At 40.4% G+C, this 21,743-nt stretch overlaps 1 protein-coding gene across 1 annotated transcript; it reads right to left on the bottom strand.

Annotated features, from left to right (window-relative positions):
* Positions 1–1,860: 1,860 nt before the first annotated feature.
* Positions 1,861–14,836, bottom strand: cfap96 (cilia and flagella associated protein 96). The gene is made up of 8 exons (XM_084352989.1): positions 14,675–14,836; positions 9,037–9,145; positions 7,817–8,036; positions 7,009–7,146; positions 6,363–6,438; positions 5,933–6,118; positions 5,629–5,792; positions 1,861–1,936 (listed from the first exon to the last, which is right to left on the bottom strand). The coding sequence occupies exons 2-8, from the start codon at positions 9,134–9,136 to the stop codon at positions 1,882–1,884; spliced, it is 939 nt and encodes a 312-aa protein (XP_084209115.1). The 5' UTR covers positions 9,137–9,145; positions 14,675–14,836; the 3' UTR covers positions 1,861–1,881.
* Positions 14,837–21,743: the final 6,907 nt, after the last annotated feature.

Genomic DNA, 21,743 nt, shown 5'->3' with positions numbered 1-21,743 from the left:
AAGGTTCAATGATAAACTCAGCAGCAATCTGTAAGAAACAGGGATCTAAACCATCATGACCAGCTCATTTATTGGTGTTTATCCTTTTAAGAGCATCATATTAAGAGCAGTACTGGCACACAGGAGGGCCAACTCCTCAGGTCAAGACTCTGCTGTCCAGTGTCGTCTGAAGGAGAGAAATCATTCCTTTGAGGACAACAATGTAAACATCTTGGCCAGAGAAGACAGATGGTTTGAAAAAGGAGTAAAAGAATCTGTCTATGTCATTCTGGAACGACCGTCTTTGAACAGAGGAGGTGGCCTAAGACATTACTTATCACCCACCCACAATGCAGTACTGAGTTCCCTCCTCAGACAGCTTAACAACCATTCACACCTGGGCTCACCTAGCCGGAGCAACCCACATGAAGGCTGGTTGGTTCAAGGACCCACAAGTGGCCATAAAGACTCTGAAACTCAGAGCTCACGCATGTCCTTAACGACTCTGTGAGGATACTCCCACACAGAGTTCACAAGCCTGCAGCTCCCCTCCAGTTAGTTAGAGCTGAAGAAGCCTCTTGGATGAGAGGTGGAACGTCTTCAAGAAACTGAAACAAGTCCAGTTGCCTACGATATAGCACTTAGAATTCCCTGATAACAATAACATAAGCATGATGATGCAGTTCAATGTGTGTGCATAATGTGAATAGTGAAAAGTTCTCAGATGGAAAGAAATACTCATTTAGGACGAAGAGGCTTAAAGGATGTTCAAAGTTTACTTGATATAATACCAGGTGCATGCCAGACATCAAGCAACCCCGGGGAAAGCCACCCGGGTCCTGACATGTGCACAATATGTAAAGAGATATTGCAGTCACTCACCAAACTTTTCATAATTCCTTCATGCTGCAGGTGGTAGGCAGTCAGAACAGGGCCAGGAGGATTATACTGACCATAATGAAAAATGTGTCACAATGCACTGAAATAAGGGTCAGTGGGCCAAAACTATTCCACTTCCTCCGGCGATCCGAGAATCAAGAGAATGAGGCCAATGCACTGAAACAAAGCATTGGACAATACTCCAGCACTAGTCCAAAGTGGGTTACCAGTAGGCCAAAACCTCTGCAACTCGGCCGGTCTGAGCCAAGAAATGTTGCTGTTAAAATCCCAGTCAGTTTCAAGCTGTCCACTCACTGATGTAGATCCTGCCGCATTAATGGTCCAAGCCTCAGTTGACTCAGAGGAAAGGGAACCCAATGTGTGAACACAAACAATTCAGATCACATGCAGTTCAAAAAGTCACAGAATCTGATAAAAAGCATTCAGTAATCAATCCAAAATCCTCAAATGTCAATCAGACAGGATTGACATTTTGAGGATTAAATTGTAGGTTAATGAGCACCAGTACGTGTTTTGAGTTGGATTGTGCACACAGTGGTTTGAGGAAAAATCGTACATTACAAGTATTTGTGTATTGTGAGTGATGTTCGGCTGATTGTTGGGAACCGGTGTGTGCCAGCCTTGTAAGGGAGGTAAGACTAATGAGGAACAGGTGAAACTATTAAGGTGATTTTAAAAAAAGGCAGAAAAACACACAAAGACAAAAAGTAGAAAACTGAAAATATGAAACCTAAAAATTTAAACAGGAAATAATGACTAAACCCAAAACCATGACACATCTAGAACATTCCAATTAAAGAGAAAGGGAATCAGGAAATTAAAAAAGCAAACGTCCCTGAAGATGGCTGAAGCTGTATTGCCTTCATATTAGAGTAATTTTTGAAAGTATTATATCCTTAGGAATGTCATCATAACATAGAGTGAAACATATGCAGCAAAATAACTTCTCAAGTACACTAAAGGTAAAAGTCAGCCAGTGTGGATTCAGTGTGAGTGATGAAGTCAGAAGGTCATCACAGCTGGAAAGGTTGAGGTGTAGTTTGCAGAGTGCACACTCCTAAAACAAGAAGAAAAAACAAGATTTCAGTTCAAATTTGTTCCACAGATATTTTGCACACTTCTGATTATTTATCTTGCAAAAAGTTAGCAGCTGAAATTACAGTTCTTCTCAGAACAAGGCAGAATGTAAATATGATATCAAATTTAGCATTCGACTGATAGTGTCTTTAAAATGTCAAAGTTAATTCACAATTTTCTGATGTTTCACAGCTATGTGAGGGTTTAGTTAGGTTTAGGCACAAAAACAACTTAACTTGGTAAGGGTTCAGGGAAAATCGTCAGTCGTACGTACTGTGATGTGTTCACTGTCATCATGTAAAGTCTGCTACAAGAGAGCGAGACTGCAAGGCAATATAAGCCACTGATAGACAGGCATAAAGACTGCAATAATAAAATGCATTTGACTACCTCTGGAACCTGTACTTCTACATATTTATCTATTGTGGTGTGGTACCCCAATGAATTTGGGCAAATTAAATCAGTGAAGTCCAGTGAAGTCTGTGTCTGAAGTCTGTAGAGCGGCTCGAGAAGTCCAGAGGTCTATTAAAAACACTCAGTTTTTAAAAATAGAATTTGTCCTGAGACTTGAACCATGATAACTGGCTTGGCAGCTTTATCACTCTAACTCCACCACCATCCTCTCCACATCCTGACATTAAAATCAGGTAATAAATGTGTAATGTCAAAGTAATATCATAGATATATATATACACATAGATGCCTCATTGGCCGGTGGATCGTACGTCAACGTTGTCGCCATATTGCAAGACTCGCCTATAAACAAATACTTGTAAATGGGGGAGCTGCAGTTTTTCTGGATAAATTGCACTATAAATTGAATTTCTCAACCGATTTCAATGAGTCATTTCTATATTCAAGGGTCTATGTACGTGACGTTGGAAAAATAAATCTAGTTGTTCATTGTCATGGATATGTTTTGCGACATGAGTTTTACGACAGTTATGTTTGTTACTACAGTTACTGACGTAAAGGGTTATACAGGGCATAAGGCAGCTCTATGTTTTGAGCCATGAGAGGATGTGTTGAGACCTGTGTTAAGAGACCACCGTATCAATAAAAGCCAGCATTGTTACACCAACAAAACTGTCATTATTTTTTTAAGAATAAACAAAGAAGTTTATAATATGGTGTCAGAAGTGGTTGGGATGGCGAACTTTCACCCACCGGAGAGTTTTTGTTTTGAGAAACCAGCAGAGTGGCCTGACTGGAAGAAACATTTTGCCCGGTAAAGGACAGCTACTAAACTGGACAAAGAGGGTGGCCCAGTTCAAGTGGGCATGCTGGTGTGCACACTTGGAAATAAAGCACAACCTCACATGTGTGACTTTACAGTTATTTTTTAATTTTGACATACTGTATTACCACACTGGACCCTGGACTTTCCTGAGAATAGCCCGTTTTAACTGTTTCTTCCTGCACCAAATGCACACCAAATGTGACGACAATATTCAGGAAAAAGCATGGCGTGAATTATTTATCATAAGTCTGGTTTTACTTGGCCTCTCAACAACATTTAAAAACTGTTATATAGTTTGAAGTCCAAGGCTGCATCTTGCTGCTACATCATCTTAAATCGGTCATGTGATTTGGACGCACCGGTGCGTCCGTCGACTCCAGAGGGTTAACCAGCAGGGGGCCTGTGCTATACAGGAGATGGCACAACAACACGGCAGAGGCACTCAGACAAAGACTAAACTAAAAACACAGCCTGTGAAAATAGCACTATGAAACAATGCCCAGCCCTACACAGTATATCTGAACTGAATGGTGCCTGTCCTGAAAAAGACTGGAAAAGTGCAAATCTGTGTGGACTTAAAGAGACTTAATAAAGCTGTCAAACGAGAGACTGTAATTTTGCCGATACCTGACAAGATGATAGCTCAACTGAGTGTCTCCACAGTTTTCGCATCACTTGATGCAGCTTCAGGGTTCAGGCAGATTCCTCTGGATAAGGATAGCCAGAGGTTAACCACCTTCATAACACCTTATTGAAGGTACTGCTTCAAGTGTCTCCCTTTTGGGATCACCAGTGCACCTGAGATTTTTCAAAGAAAAATGGTGGGGACTCTGGAAGGGCAGTGTATCCATCGTCTGTAACCGCTTATCCTTTTGCAAGATTGCGGGGGGGCTGGAGCCTATTCCAACTGACATTGGGTGAGCGGCGTGGTACATCCTGGACGCCAGTTCATCAGTCCGCTTAGGCTTTGCTAGCTAGTGCCCTCCATTGTTGTAGCAAACAATATGATATTACTAACTGAATTGATAGGTCAAGGGTCAATAGGGCATGCAGTAAATCAAGCTAATAGTGAAGTTGTAGAGCGCCCTCTGCAGGATCACAAGGCAAACTACTTCAAACGTGTTGTTGCGCTTATAGACTATACACAGGTCATTAGATTCGAATATGAACTTTTCCTCCCACTTTCGAAGGAATGTTCATATTTCAAATAAAACAGCCCAAGTATGCAGTATACATGAATTTCCCCAATGGGCATCAATAAAGATGTATCTTATCTTATATGATCTTATGATTGTCTTCATCAGTAAATATCTGTCCTGAGTTTGCCTTCATTCTCTCTGCTATAAAAATATAGACAGCAGACTGACTGCCACTATCTGTTTAGTATTTTTTTCAGTGATGGGCTGTTATCAGTAGTTACAGATGCAGTTTCTTGAATTTTGAATGAGAAGTGTTATGACCTGAAGCTCAAGAAAGCTTTGATGAAAAGACAGAAAAAAGTAATTCTAGTAGTAATTCCATAATGTAAAAAACGTATAGGGAGTTAGCCAAAATTATTTTCCGCCACATGCGTAGGCTAATTCAGTCTATTACGTTGATACACACTCCTCTTGAGCATTTAGCAGTGATTATAGCATTTACAACTATCAAGATTCTAAGTAACTGGAGACAAAACGTTTCCTAAGCCACGAAGCTTCATCATAAAGCCTTGATTATTAAAAAAATGACTCATAGAAGGCCGATGAGAAATGTAGACGTTATTGTGCTTTTATTCATCAGGGTGGGTACCCTGCTATCAATGCAATGTATAAATACTCTGTTTCCATGAGATCTTAAAATAAAGACTTAAAAACTGTATAAAAACTAAATCCCATATTTCTGTAGTTGCACACCTTACATCCCACAGGCTCACCTAAATAATATTTCTGGCTAAACTCCTGCCTCCAACGAGTAAAAGCTAGATACACCTGTGTAAAAAAATAAATACAATCTGTTAAAAAATGATCAAAATAAATTCCTCATTGTACCAACTGGGATTGCAGCACAGCATTTCAGCAATACTGAACACTTGATAGTTATTATTCACCTTGACCGTGGTTTTACATTGCACATTAAAATATATCGGTCCAATCAATGTGTATACATGATCTTAGTTAAAATGATGTGGTGAATTAATTCAGTCACTTGACGATATGCACTCACTGAAACCAAAGACAGACTATGTAGCAGTTAGAAATCCTTGCTCCACCATGTCTACATCATGCGTCACATGTGTTCCCCATATATTTCAACTGCTACAATTCTCAACTTTCTGCTTGGACATGTCCCTGGATATGTCAAATTATGACCTCCAGAGGGTGATTTTTGTCATATCAAAACCCTCCCTGGGAGAACAGAGGAAGGGAAAATAGATAACAGAGACCAGGATTAACCTGTTAACATTGACGGTGATGATACTCTTGACAGGTGTGCTCTTAGGTCCAGGAGCAGGACGGAAGATTGGCTCTTGATTTGTTGGTTTGGAATGGCGAATGACATACAGATCAGCAGAATGTGAAGGATAGGAGTTAAACGTGCCCGCTTTCATTCCTCCAATCTAACACAAGATACATTCACAGAAACATGCAGACTGTTAAAAAATTTACAGGCAAACATATCACAAACCAATGTCACAGGATCTTTGAGTTCCATTTCCCTCTGATGATGATGCCGAATGGCACATAGACTGATAATCACCTTTTTGCTTGGGGATGGGGGCTTGAAGGGAACTGGAGAGACTTTCTGTCCAGGTGCGAGGGGCTTGTATGCTGGTGGGAGTGGCTTGTCACAGCGATATGGATTTGCCTGAAAATAATCTCTGGGGTGAAGGTTGAGTTTGAAAGGGCCATCTCTGAACTTGGAGCTGTGGATTGTTGCTGCCTTCTGTACCATAGAAACATGCATATAAAAAAATATAAAAATCTTAATTACGCAAAGGGAAAACCATTCTTTAGCTGGTTAAACAGAGGCAAAATAGTGTCAGACTGCTTCACAAGCTAGTTCTATGTAGAAACTTGGCTGTGCATCCAGATCCTAGCAAATTCAATATTTAGGCGAGTGCCATGTTATTATAACCATCAGGAGGATGGCCAAAACTTTATAATAACACAAGACCCAAAGGTGTTACCTTCAGTGCTTCTCTGGCTCTGTCGTAGGGGTCTGAGGCATACAGCTCAACTTTGGACAGTGTAACATTGGGATAGCTGCAGGAGATAACATGGCATTTCCTTCAGCTGCACAGAATAAAAACTCAATTTGTATTATTATCATAAATTAGCCATAGTGTCCTTTGTTACATAGTATGTTTCAATGATAAAAAAAATAAAATGAAGACAATCCATATATATTTAACTATTAAAAGTGCTATTTGTAAGAAAAGTTGATTGAGTCTTGTTGAGTCTCATTCCGGTTGGCTGCCATCCCGGAGCGTCAGTTTTTTGACGAGTTGGAAACCCAGAGCTTCATTATTTGAAGAATTGGGACTGAGACTTTTCTTACAAATGGCACCTTTAAAAAGCGGTCTGAGAGAACACTTTCGTTGTCCCTGGGACATTGGTACTTACATTCCCAAAAAAAGCATTGAGACTGGATTTATGGGCTCACTGGATATTAGAAAGTGTCCCAAAACAGGTGTTAGATAATCCAACAAATGCAAAATCTTCAAATGTTTGATTATTTCAAGCCATAAAATGAAGTATAGGAGAAACGCAAGGTTAAAAATATGATGTGTTAAGCACTCATGAACTACATTAGAAAGAGTTCTTGCCATAAACCTGTAACCACTTCCTTTCTTGGGGTTTGAGGTGACAATGTTGCGTCCAGGTGAGCGATGGGCTTTCCGGGCGACTGCTAGCGGACTCATGGCTTCGACTGGTCCTGACAGAGTCCCATAGTAACTACCTGAGCCACAACTGGAGGCAGAGATTACATGATAATAGTGAGAAAGGGCCATGAATACAAGAAATTAGTAAATATGAGTGTACTCATGATTTTGAAACTGTAAGGCTGTTCATATTTGTTATCAACATGCTCTTGTTAAGGGAGTCTGGTGATATTGTGCTTACTAGTTCAATAGTTGGACCAGTGGAAGCAGATAGTGTGTTCACAAACATCTGCTGCTGACATTGGCAGGTTCACAGAGACCAAACATGTCATTTACATTACAGTGAAGCACATGGAGATCAGTGTGTAATCCATTCTGCCTATTGTTGTGGCTTCTTCTCCTTGTTTTACAAAGGATGTCAGGTGAGTAGGCGGTCCTTCAGTGTGGCTCAGGACACATGTGCATACACACTTTTAAAAGAACATGGTCACATGTAGTCCAGACCACCTCTGAATGTGGTCTGAGTGATCAGAAGTAATCATGGTTCTGAATCCCCTCATTCACTGTACTGAAATTCAATAAATAGCTTTAATTTACATCTATTTTTCACCTGTAATTTGATTCTTATCAAGATTTAGAAGTTTCTGAGGTTACTTTTAAGGCAGCAGCTTTCAGTCTTTGGAAATGGTCAGTTTCTGAATGAATCAATCAATTAGTTATGCATGTGTCTGTGTAGGTGTCCGTGTATGTTCTCTCACGGCTTCTTGACCCCGTTACAGGGCAGGAAGGCCTTGCCCAGGTTCTTTTTGGCCTGCTGTATGCGGTTCTGGTGGGTCAGTTTCAGCGTGTCGCTCAGCGCCTCATGTTCAAATATCCGTTTGAAGGACTTGTCAAAAAAGCCACTCTGCAGAGCACATCGTTGTTTAGCGACTCCCACTTGCATCTGCCGGCTACGATAGGCTGACTCATTAAATGGACCTGGATTTGGAAGGAGGACATGACATCTTAAAATATAACCTGCAACGTCTTTTATAATGATCTCAAAAGAGTGGTAAATCTGTTTCACTAAAAATATGGACCTAACTTTGCTAGCATGTAGGTAATCAAGGTCACTCAGGTCTGCCAACCAGTTGATCCTGGTTGTCCCTAGGTCAAAGCTGAAGCACAGGGGGGAGCGTGCTTTTGCAGCTGTGGCCCCCAAACTCTGGAACGAGCTGCCTCTAGATGTTAGGCTGGCCCCAACACTGCCTTCTTTTAAATCTCGCCTTGAAACACATCTTTATTCCTTGGGTTTTAATTCAGTATGAGAGTGGCCCCAGTCTGTCCTTGTGTCTGTCTTAACTGGTCTTTGTGTTTTTACTGTGTTAGCCATTTCAGTTTTATTGTACAGCACTTTGGTCAGCTGTTGTTGTTTTTAAATGTGCATTATAAATACATTTTTGATTGATTGATTGATAATGAGTAGGTAACCTGGTCAATGTTTGTGTCATCATCAAAAAGTCAGTTAACAAATATGACAAAATCATATCATGCTTTCTGCCACTGGAAAGGACATTGTTCAAAAAGAGTGTACTAGTTTTTCTGGACAATTTATAGACCTGATGGTGGGGAGTTTGACAGCATTTTCTACCGAAAAAATAGTCCAAAACAAGACAGCTGATGGTTTCATCTGTATATTGCAAGATTCATGGTAGTTCTAAGTGCTCTATCTTAGGCAACTGGACGTGTTTCAGTGTCTTGAAGATGGTTCACCTCTCATCCAAGAGGTTTCTTCAGTTCTAACTAACTGGAGGGGAGTTGCAGGCTTTAAATCCTGTGTGGGAGTGTCCTTACAGAGTTGTAAAAGTCATGTGTGAACTCTGAGTTTCAGAGTCGTTAGGCGTGAAACGTCTTCAAGAAACTGAAACATGTCCAGTTGCCTACGATATTGCTAGACTACTTACTTATGAAGTAATCAGGCAACATATATTATACTTACGGTCGGTGGGTGCTGTGTACTTGTCACCGACAGAGATGTAGCTCATCTCTTTAAAGACGCCCAGACGCTCCATGTCACTCTTCCTATCACCTGATAACATCGTAAGGCACTGGAAATACACAAACACGCACACAGTAAATTCTTATAGCTGTCCTTAAAAGATAATTAACTGGGGTGGGGGTGTCCAAGTGTAATAAAAAATAATTTGTTGATGATCAGGGTTGCGAGAACCCCCTACTAATACTCCCCCAGACACAGCTTCAGTCAAAATCAGGGTTCAAATCAGGGCAGTCATACCTCCACGTCCTGTCGAGTGGTGGCAGATTTTTATAGGAAGCCACCAGTAAGAACTGATATAATATTGACACCATACCTCTGTTTGGTCCAGCAAATAATTAATTCATTAATAAGTGGATTAAAGGCTTAAAGGTCAACCCTGTCGGGAGGACCTAGTGACAGGTGACAGTGCATAAGAAAAGTTGGCCAGTGAGCACCAAACCAGCAGGATTAGAATACAGGATCTTGGGGGGTCATGTGACGCAAATGTCGGAGTAACAGCTCGCCACCTCGGCTCCTGCAGCTCGATATAGTTTTTCAATGTAATTTCGGACATAGATATATTTAAAACGTTGGGGGAAAGCAGGACACCTGGAACAGAGATCTAAGAATGCCAAACACCCAGAAGATGATCACCCAAATGGCTAAATCCTCCAAATCCGGAGACGTTCAGTTGCCCCAGACTAGCCGAGCTAGCATGGCAGACAACGCACTTCTGGGTCAAGTGGAGACCGACAGCCTGGTGATAAGAATCACTACTGAGGTGCTCAAAGGCGTTGAAGCCTCCTTCGACAAGAAGATCGACCCTGTTCTTAAGCGACTAGAGGCTTGCTCATCTAAAATTGCTGCATTCGATACTGGGCTTACTGAGCTGAGCAACGCATCTCCAACTCTGAAGATGCTATGGCGGACCACATTGCTAAGCTAGCCAGAGCCGGGAAGAAGTTAGAGAAAGCGCTGGATAAAATCGATGAGCTAGAAAACAGGGGATGACGGTGTAATGTTTGCATCATCGGACTAACCGAAGGCAGCAAGGGCAGTAACCCTGTCGCCTTTCTTAAGACCTGGCTGCTGTTAGCTTCAAAGGCGGAGCTGTTAGACACCAGGCCTGCCACCAGGCTCTCACCTGCCAGCCCCCACTCGAACAGCGGCCCCGCGCTGTCATCATCATAGTCCACAACTTCCAAGATATAGTCCAGATCATGCAAGCAGCAAGATATAGTCCGGATCAAGCAAGCAGCAATGAAAGCGCAGGCTCTATCGTACAATGGAGCTTCAATCATGATATTTGAGGATATCTCCGTAGCTGTTGTAAAGATTCTGCAAGATTTCTACTCGGTTAAACAGCAGCTTAAGGAGAGAGCAATCGTCTTTGCCATAGGTATCCAGCCGGACTCAGGATTACATACGACGGGAAAGAGAGATTCTTCAAACAACCTAAGGATGTTGCAGCTTTCCTAGAGGGAGTCGCGCAGACCCCCACCTGGGTCCCGGAGGACTGAGGATATCTTTTCATATTTTGCCTTAGTGACAATGTGAGACCTGGACTGTAACTCTTGGCCGGTGAGCATAAAGTTTAGATTTCTTTTACTGGATTGCTGCTTATGTGTTTTTGGATGAAGTATAATGTTTATTTTGCTAACGCACTTTTGAGGAAATGTTTGGGGCTCTGAGCTATTGTTTCCCGCTGACCCAAATGTTATATTGTTATTTTGTTTTTCATATTTTCTTAGTTTAAGATCTCTTACTGTATTGGGAGCAAAACTATGTACTTTAATGAATAGAGCTGTAGGCCGGTAGTTGAGATGCGTTCCCAAATAATCTACTTTCGTTTGAGGTATAAAACACATTTTTAAAAAGAAGCTAAAAGCTGGTCTAGCACCTTCCCCTTGGTAGGGAGAGTACAGTAGCTCACACCCCTATTGGGTATATTAGGCCAAAGTCTGACCCATATGTTATTTCTGTTTGATGACTTTTGTATATAGTTATGGTTTTGAAGTGAGCAAAGCATTGTTTTTTATTGTATGTCTATATTGTATGTCCTTTGTTAGTTTCTGGGAGGGTTAGGGTTGGATGCCATCTATATTCTTGATCATGGTTTGCCAAGCTACTTCTCTCATTATAAAATGGTGAGTGACAATCTGCAGCTGGAATGTGAGAGGGATACACAACCCTATTAAGGGGTGATGGTGACTCCCGAAGCCAGACCAGCTGAGAACCACTGGTCTAGAACGTGGACGAGAAGGGCCTGGTAGAATTTGGGGGTTAGTTCACCCAAATACTCACTCCAAAACGTAATCATACATATATATATATATATATATATATATATATATATATATATATATATATATATATATATTACACGGTTCTATTGAATGCTGCTCTCTGATTGGTCCATTGCTGCGTTCTACGGTCTGTTATTTCTGTATAATGACAGTCGTCAAGTATAACAGACCGTTGCTAGGGACGGCGCTCTGATCCGCCCCGGCAACATGTTGCAACATAAGTAAGACAGCACCGCTGTCCAGCTCCTCTCTCGAGGACAACCTCGAAAGTGAAAGTGAAGTGAAAACTTTACCGAGCAATCCTTGTCGCTGCTGAATCATTGCGGGTGATTATTTATTATTTATTTCACTCGTAAGCCGTGTAACAACCTCCGAACTATACACTATCCCTTACAAACATACATACATATATATATATGTATATGTGTACAAAATCTCCATTAACTGCTTCTCTTCAGTTCGCATTCATTAATTGAGACAAGATTGCCTGAAATTAATGGTTTGGTCACAAGAAGTCACCAGTGACCTGACAGTTAGTAATTAGGGACAGCAGCTAAATAATAGGTGAGGCAAAACACCAACCACCAACCACCAGTTATATGCAATTGCTTAAGAAAGCTAGCCTTAGGGATCTTGAACTTTATTGACTGCAGTGGCACTGGGATGCATGCGGGATGCATGAGCAGAGGATGGGGACACCATAGACCTTAAGCATTGATGGGGAGTCATGACAGCATTTACAAAAACATTGAACATGTAACAGTTATCAGAATGCAATGGTGAAGCAGGTGAATGATAGTATTCACCAGAAACATGGTATGCCATTGTCATCATGACTTAATGCTAAATTAGAGAACCTACATAGCCCGATAGTGACAGAAACGTTTCAACTGACAACAAGAAGCAATGAAGATGTAGCTGTTAGCCGATGCAATGATGATTTTTGCAAGTGATAGAAGTGACAACAAGGTAGCATTAGCAGAAGTAACAATGTAGCGATAGTGACAATGCGATGATATGGGAGATCCCCTTTGCAAATGATTAGGAAATACAAAATCTGATGTGTGACTGACCTGGTTTGCATAAAAAGAAATCACCCCATTACAATCCTTAAAAAGCCCCTATTGGTTCATTCATTTTTTTCTTTTAACTTCACTAGTCACAGTAATTGCTGGACATGAGGTGTTTTTTTGAGATAGCTAAAGTACAGTAATCATTCTTGTAGCCCACCTAAAAATTAGATTGGCGTTATAAAGTGTTTTTCCATTAACAGGTGAAAGCGAAACTTTTTCTGGGCTCATTGACAAATTATACAAACATCCTACATTGATCCTCAAACATTTCACTGTTAAAAGAGCAGAAAAAACATTTTTCTGGGCAGGAACTTGAAGTGATTGGCAGAATGCGATGAATATGTACAGTATGAATTGCAGTAATCTGATATGCCCCAGTTGCATACAAAATAACAATACCTAAAGGCTAACAGTGACCACAGGCATAAAATATGGCCAGGAGTAGTCTGAATTAATATAAATAATGACCATATGTGTGAAATAAAATACCAAGTAGACTATGACTGAAAGTAGTGGGAAAATAAACCAAAGGGGACAGAGAGCAAGAGACAAGAAACCGAAACACCATGTGAGATATATGCCATTATGCATCATAGAATTTATGCAAACTCATAAACAGAGCAAACGCTTTGTCTACTGATGTGAGACAGACTTAATGGATAAATGTTGAGGCTCCCCTTAAACCTGTAGATGGTGACAGAGAGCTTTTTGGCAGAATATATCAACTCAACAAAAAAGTTGCAACTGTTGATTGTAAATTTGTGATGTTTGTTGATGAGGTCAGCAATGACCTTGAGCTGCTGAGTGAGATCAGATGACCATGGCCTGATGAGGTCCAAAATACCCTTGACTGGTCAATGACTTTTAAAAAAAAATATATATATATATATATACATATATATAATTATTTATTTATTTGAATAGGTATATTTTGTCTCATTCCATTCAATCAGAGAAGAGCATGCAGATAACTGGGAGAAACCCTTCCATGGAAGGCCGACATAAAGCTCAAATCTGATGTTAAACAAAGTCAGAAGTATGGATAACTCCTGTCGCAGGCAAAAATGTGCATCCAATATAATATGGGTACTTCGGTTGCTTAATCAGTAAATTTGCAATTGATAAATGCTGATGAACACTTTGGAGATCTTGATTACTCATCTATTTCTTGGAAATAGTAATCAATTCTCGATTTTAGAGGTCTTTACACATCTGGTGCAAATGGAAACAATAGGTATAATTCTGGATTTGCAAATACACTTATTGGACACTTATTGTTTCCCTATAGTCCCTCTCCTTTACAGCACTCCTTTTGGTATCTCCACACAGACACAGTCAAAGATATCAGAGCTCGTTATTCTACATTCAGATTTACTGCCATAGATATCCGTACTGTTTGGAAAGCAGCTTACACAGCTTCAGTAAAACTGGATAATCAGATGGATTTGGTGCTTGAAACAGCCTTAAGTGCATTTCAGTGTCACACTGTTGCCATATTTTCCTGAAATTCAGACCAATTTATTTATTTTTTATTTCTTTGGCCAATATTGGTTATTGAAAGTCTTCATCTCAAGCTCTTTGCATTTTTTGTTTTGTTAAGGTTTTGTAAATCTAGTCCCATTTGAATATATTAAAGATTCTAAATGTACTTGTTTGATGATTATCTCTGGTTAATTTTGAGGTGTGATTAATTAAATGTGAGGTGAGCATTAAATTTGAACCACTCAAAATATAGTAAACGTAATACAAATATAATGAGTTTGCATGTATGTGCATTTAACAAACACGCATGTGCACGCAACCACACACAAACCAACAAACACACACACACACACACACACACACACACACACACACACACACACACACACACACACACACTTAAAACTTGAGACACTTGTGGGTACTACTACTTCAAAAACCATAGTGTGTACCTTTAATGTAAGATGTTGATATGTTTCACACATTGTAATATAATTAAGTTGTTCTGTTATTGTGTTTATCAGGTTGCTTCACCCTTATTCACATACCTGAGGGGGTCAGTATAACACCTTACACTACTATGGCCTCTGGAATTACCAGGGATTAACAAAAAAAAAAAGAGACAACTAAGAAACTGGTTAGGAGATATGTAACATATCTCCTCACATATGACACAAATCAATAATACACAGGCAGACTGACATGCAAGCATACATACAAATATAGGTCTAAACATACCTTTGGTTGATGTGTAGCAGTAACGAACTAACTGGAAGCTGTCCTATTGGACTATACAACTCTGTACATTCTGTGTCTGTGTATACAGGTTGGTTACCTTGGAGAAGGGGAAGTAAATAAACTGTGTCAAGCTAGAAGGGTACTTCCAGGATGTCAGGTAGTGTTGCCTTCAAATTAAAAGCGGAACATTTGCTGGATTCATTAAGAACTGTGTAGTACAAACAAAAGAAGAAATTATCAAAATGTCAAAGCTCATTAAACATTACACATACATTCTGCATGTGTGCAGTTTCCTACAGATGTTGGCCCCTATTAAAAATGTTTGTCCCAGTTGAATTTCTGAAATTATTTAGTCTGTTTCTTTCATATTTTCATGTGGATAGAAAGAAACAGCTACTATCATTAACAAAAACATAATACATAGATGATAAACTTTCCAACTTTTGCATGGCTGATAAACAGCCGGCTAAGAAGGGGGCGTCATGACCCTGAAGTCGGTGTTAGATGAAAAGTCAGGGGGATTATGTTATCTGGGAACCATGAATGTAAGTACAAAATTTCATGGACATCCATCTAATTCTTTTAGAGATATTTCAGTCTGGACCAGAATGGTCCACCTCATGTAGCATTAAAGGGAGTCCAAACTGTGGTGATGGTGCATCGAGCTGTACTGCTGACTTGTAACTGAGCTGCAGGGATCACATTTCAGCTAGAGTTCTTCTGAAGCTTCTGAACAGCGGAGGGAGGGGGAGAGACAGAGAGATGCAAACAGAACTGTTAAACACTTTTCTTTGCTGTAATAAATGCTGCACATCATACACATCATGGACAGGAACAAAAAACTGCTGGACAATAAACTTCCGTCTTTACACAACTCACATTGACAAAAAAAAAAATTATTTGAACCAGCATAATATTCCACTCAAACAAAAGTTGTGTTCCACATCTATGACGCTACGTAAGTATTAATGTTGTGGTTGGATTATTTGCATGACTTGTTTTGAGTTATGCTGTGTCTGTGTGTTTTCAGAGGTGCTGTGGAGTGCTGGGTGTGGTTTCCTGATTGGCCAGAGCCGACACTGATCCCACACCTGCAGCGTATTGAGGCGATCAACTCCTGATTAAAAGCCCTGTTCTCCTCTCTTCTCACTGCCAGATTATTTTGTCCACCTGACGTGGTATTTGGCTCCTCAGTGCTACTCTAGCATCTATCAGTGTTTCTAGTGTGTTTTTGTTCGTGACCTCCGGTAAATTAATCTGTGTCTCTTTTTGCCTTCACCAGTGATCACCTCACTCCTTGCTCTGGCCTGCCACAACCCAGCCTCCCATACCTCTGCCACCAGCCAGCTCCACCCTGGACTCCCAGTTCCACACTCCCCCCTCGAGCCCAAGCCTTATCCTCCATGAGCTGCACCCCCCACCCAGCGAAGCTTCTAGCCTTCACCTCAACCCTCACTGAACATTCTACATTGTGGGCTTTTATTCTCATGTTTTGGTGCAACAGTTTCAATCTATGTCATTTTTATTGGGGGATGCTATAACCAACAAAACACAAAACTGAACACTTGTGAGGTGAAAAAAGTATCCACTGGCATGTGCAGGCCGGTTTGAAATAGAGTAGCAATACAAAACGATGTACAGCCAACTTGAATCCTCCATGTCTTTGTGAAAATAAATAAAATGAAAAGTAGCCTACTTTAATATTAAATAAAACATATTATACAACGATATCAGATCAGTGTAATTCAATTCACTGACAAAATCACAACTTGATAGAACAGATAGTATTGTGTGTGTAGGCTATGCATTTTCACAATCTATGAATGTAAGGCTCACTGCAGTCACTACAACCACTATAGCAGTACATATAAAACTAACCATCATCATAAATTTTCATGTCATTTTTTCCTCAAAGTCACAGGGAGCTGCTGCAGTGGAGCAAAAGAGCCACATGTGGCTTTAGAGCTGCAGGTTGCTGACCCCCATACTAGAGTATGTGCAAACTGAGGTAGCTTAACTCTACGAGGGTTCAACAGTTCATGTATTGCATATTAAAGTGATTAAAGTAAAAAAAAAATAGTGCAAGAACAAACTAATAATGTTGATGACAAAAAAAAACAACAAAAAAACAAAAGCAATTGTGTGTTTGCTGCATATAAATATTAACAGGAACAAAATTAACAAAATGATCGAATCTCACCCCGACATAGCTGGGAGGAGTTGAATAGCCTGGGGGACAAAGGACTTCTTCAGTCTGTCAGATGCATTAAGGTTGCTCACTATGTATTGTGTAACTTCCAGCTCTAGCTCTTCCTAACAGAACATTTATATAGTTTTTCCTTGTGAAAGATTGTTTGTGTTGGAATTTGTCTGCAGACATTGATGCCTTTTATTTATTTATTTATTTTCAATTTACCCTAATAACTCCCTTACTGTCAGAAGCAGGGGATATTATAATTCCCTTATAATATATTCCCTTAAAATAATACATTGTTCCAAAGTTATATTCTTCCAATGGCCACAGGGTGGCAGGCCAGGCTTTGAAATAAGCGCAGTTGATAATAAGCGCACTACTGTAAAATTGTCAGCTTGTAATTGAATAGCACTGAGGTACATGCAGAAATAGTGGTGTATGACAGATGGAGAAAGAGGCATAAAAAGGGAGTTGTTGAGAAAAAGAGACATGGAGAATTTAAGACAGTGAGAGACACAGGACCAGACAGATCGAGGATGACAGAAATGTTGGAAAATGAGACACAAAGAGATGTGAATGGACAAAAAGATGGAAGATGGTCATATACGAGGAGAGAGGACATGTGACAACATGTGACAACATGTACAACGTGCGAGAGGAAGAGAAACACTGAGAGTAAAGGGTTGACTCTCTGTTGGCCAAACGTCCTTGGAGAATGGGGTAGGGCAGATCATCAGCAGCTGGGTCACACTTACACACACAAACACACACACACACTGACCAATGTGCACACATGCATGCTGTTGAGGCAATAATAAAACAGGAAAACATGCATGACAGTCAACCCAGTGCACAGCATAAAACTACCACAGAAATCTGTTATTATTGTAATGTAATGATGTGATGATGATCTTGATGTGCGCGTGTGTGTTTGTTGCACTGTGACCATTAGGATGTATATTTATTTATTTATTTATTTCATTTTGAGTTGAAATTCAGCTCTTCACATTTATTAGAGAAACATTTCCCATGTAGATTATTTTACTGCTTTTGTGAATATAACAATAGTTTCTTGTGATGAAGAAGCACCTGTGCAGTCTACAGTCAAAAGAGACAATAATGTATTCAGTCTGCAAAGTAACAATATGAATGGTAAGGTGTACCATCCACACATTGTAAGTCCTGTGAAGCATCCATAACTGGTGTATAAACATGAAACAAATGATTGACAGTATAAGTCAATTGTTATCTAAAATCTCTGTTGTTCTTTCCATTGTTGACATTTTCCCTCACCAGGGTTAATAAACTTGTGACAACAACTGCTTTAACAATTGCACCATCTGACATTTTACTAGAAAAGGTATTCATCAGTGTTGTCAATATCTGTAGAAGTCTTTGATAATCTTTAATGGCAGGATCTATCAAACATCCCCCACACTGACCCCAACATTTGTAGGTGATCTCCACACGTTCCAAAATAATAATTAGTAATAATCTTACACTTTTTAAAAATCCAGTTGCCTTTGTCTCAAGTATAAATGGATTATCTTGTGCTTTCAAAGAAAAATTATTTGACTTGATTCAAGCCAATGTAACTTGCCTTGTCTTAAGATACTGGGATACGTTTAACGAAGACAAACCAGATAACGCCTTCATGGTAATGCATTAAACAGAATGCTCACTTTTACGTGTGCCCAGGGCTGGCTCTTGGCATAGGCCATATAGGCGGTCGCCTAGAGTGCCCATTGGCGCTCTTCCCTCATGTTCTGCCCTGAAAGTAAAAAATGAACAAAGAAAGGAAGAAAGTATAACAAAGAAAGGAAGAAAGTATAACAAACTCTGCCTCCCTGTTGCTCCTCATCATTTGACCCCGTCTGCATTTGGGGTGCTGTGTCATGTGAGCTCTGACTGCGCTGAAAGTGGAGGGATTGAATGACAGATGTCAAGAGGCATCTTATCGGTTTCTATTTTAACATTTCAAGGTCGGAGCCTTCAGGTGCGCCATTTAGAAAACAAAGAAAAGAGGAGGAGGAAAATAAATCCCACTACAGAGGTATGTCGTCTTTTATATCATTAAGAACATTACCGTGTTGTATAAAGACGTTTCATTTGTACTATCCATCTTAAATTAAAATAGAGCAAAACAAGCTAATAATGCTAGATAATGAAGCTATATTAGCTGCTAAAGATGTTTATGAATCATCTGAATGTCAAGCCTGTTAACTTATTTGGCTAACTGTTGCTGCTGTCTGGTAAACTGCTGCTGCTGCTCAGTGTTCCTCCTCCTACCTAGAGTGTTTGACATTGTGCTGAAATTCACTGACCAATATGGACAAATAATTACCCATAAGTTGGGCACGTGTACCTATTTAATTGTAGTGCAAACCTCTTTTATTTTACTAATGCACAATCACAAGTAGGTAATAATGTGTTATGTTGAACCACTGGTGCAAGTAGTAGTGTGCAGGCTCCAACGGTTGTTTGTCCTTCTCTGTCTGCTGCAGCTACATGTTTTTGCTTGTACAGTAATAGAGTAGATTAGTCAGGCTAATCTACTCTTTAACTGTCTAGATGCACTAAGGACATTTTTTCCAAATCCTATTCTCGCCTAGGGCACCAAAATGGCTAGAGCGAGCCATGCATGTGCCCGCACCAGACTGTTTGATGACGCTGGGACTCTGTATAATTGCCTTACCAGTGTATTTTAGACTGTACAACCATATCCAGGTATCAAGTAACCTCAAATCAGGCTGTAATTAGTAATTTTAAGATACATTTAAAGTCTACAATGTGCTGCAACTCTACCGTGCTGTTGCATGGACCAGACACTTTATTAATGTAACGTCTGTTACCCAGATTATAACACACTTAGTATTTTACATAGTGACCCTAACAGAAGCTGACATCCACAGACAAGTTGGAAAGTAATACAACTTTTACACCAAAATTAGCGTGTATCCACGTTTTTTTTTAAATGCAGGTAAACCTGCCAAAAGTAGACAATTGATTCTTTCACATTTCCAAGAGGCCAGTTTGCCTTTTTCTTGTGTCCATTTGTTCCTTACAAAAGCACCAGGAAAACAGAGAACAGTAGAAAGCTCATATCCATCATCACACTATATCCAGGAGACATTAAACTTTTTTTAAAGAGTGAGACATCTTGCTTCTTTTTCATCTCCGTTGAGAGTTGGACATGCACTGTACCAATCAAACAGCTGACTAGGCTTAGACCACACAGAAGCAACAAATAACAGTTAATTTTTTGTATCTTTAACTTGGCTCTCTCTTTCAAACTCAGTGCCGACTCAATGATGTTCAAGCATTGCCTGACAGAGACAGATGGAAGCTTAGCTGCAACCATAGGTGAAGTGCTGCCGGAGCACGCCAGAGGGAGTCTCTGTGAGGGAGTGAGGAAATAAAATGTTCAATTTGCATAATTTATGTGCTTGTCTGTCATGCAAGAGAGCCAAACAGCTAAAAACAGCCAAAAAGGTAAAAGGTATGACTTTACAAGTATGAATGTAAACTGGCTGATTGTCGCTCTATATTGTCAACATGATGAAGTCAGCCAAATATTTAAATGAAATGTAGTCAGTTGACTAATGTATGTAAACTTGCCACTGCAGGAACAGTGTTTTCTTGACATTCAAAACGAACCATAACGTAACTGTGAGCGTGCTTGCACTGTATGTGCAGACACATGCCCATGCGTGTACATCTTAGGGTGTACTCACACTAGGCAATCCGTACCGTGCCCAAGCACGATTGACCCCCATAGTCCAGTTTGTTTGACTAGTGTGAGTGCTCCGTACTGTGCTAAAGCACTAAAGCACGGTACACTTCCTTGGCCCTGGCACGGTTGGAAGAGGTGTGCTTTGGCACGGTACGATTGCTCATGCATGAGCACAAGCACAGGTGTGCAACTTGGACATTAAGTTTAATCATGCTTATTAAAGTCATGTTCTCTGTGTTGTTCTCCATTGTGCTGCGGTCGTGCTATAAGGTAATGATGTATGTACAAGAGGTAACCGTGCTCAGGCCGGAGCAATGTGGGTGCAGGCCAGTGGGGGACTGGGGAGGAGGGACAATTGTGCTTAAGCACAGTTTACATTTACATTTACATTTAGGGCATTTAGCAGAGTACAGGTACGGAGCAACTGGGCCAAGTGTAAGTGCGCCCTTAGGTGTGCTTCTGTATTTAAACAAATAGCACTATCCCCCAGGCTACAACACGTCATAGCATAGAGTAAATCGCGACTGTTCGCATTGCACACAAAAGCAAGGTGTGAGTGGAGGAGTGGAGGAGTGGTCCAGGGTCCGTGTGTGTGTTGGGAACCCCAGCTGATCAGATCGCTGAACGGTGAAGCTTCTATGTTGTTATGCTTGTTGCATGCTGGTCCTACTAGTGATTGATTGTCCTCATAAATTGATTAAAAATAACAGTAAACAACCAGGATGAGGCAGATCATTACTGTGTGTTTTAAAGTGGGGCCCAAGACCAAACCGAGTGATCACAAGTGAAACATTCCGCTACACAGAGTAATGTCCGTTGTGTTCCATCTGTAGCATTGAGCGATGCCAAATAACAAATAACATGCCCAGCTATTGACCTGCTCTGGTCAGTTTATGATCTGCGGTTATGTCTCTGTCATAGCAGGTTAAGCATGCCGGTCCTACAGTGATCGTCAGCATCCACACAGATGTGTTTTAACTGGTGCACAATGCCAAACTAAGTGACTACACAACACACTTGTTACAATCCACTGTAATTTCAGTCATTAATGCTGCCAGTCTGATCGGTAGCTTATGTAATTGGCCACCGCAACGTGATGTCAGGCTGTGTTTCCCCAGTTGAGTCGGCTTCAACTTTTTACG

This window comes from Pagrus pagrus (genome assembly GCF_965226575.1).
Source record: "Pagrus pagrus genome assembly, chromosome: 5".
Classification (NCBI taxonomy): Eukaryota; Metazoa; Chordata; class Actinopteri; order Spariformes; family Sparidae; genus Pagrus; species Pagrus pagrus.
Note: the sequence above shows the minus strand (reverse complement) of the source record. Positions and strands in the feature narration are given on the sequence as shown.

Bases quoted from the DNA above. Each gene is read 5' to 3' on its own strand.
- cfap96 (XM_084352989.1), bottom strand. From the start codon at position 9,136: ATGTTATCAGGTGATAGGAAGAGTGACATGGAGCGTCTGGGCGTCTTT. The intron at 6,439-7,008 runs GTTTATGGCAAG...TATCTCCTGCAG, and splicing joins AAGAAAGGAAGTGGTTACAG to CTATCCCAATGTTACACTGT. The intron at 6,119-6,362 runs GTAACACCTTTG...TCTATGGTACAG, and splicing joins GAGCCAGAGAAGCACTGAAG to AAGGCAGCAACAATCCACAG.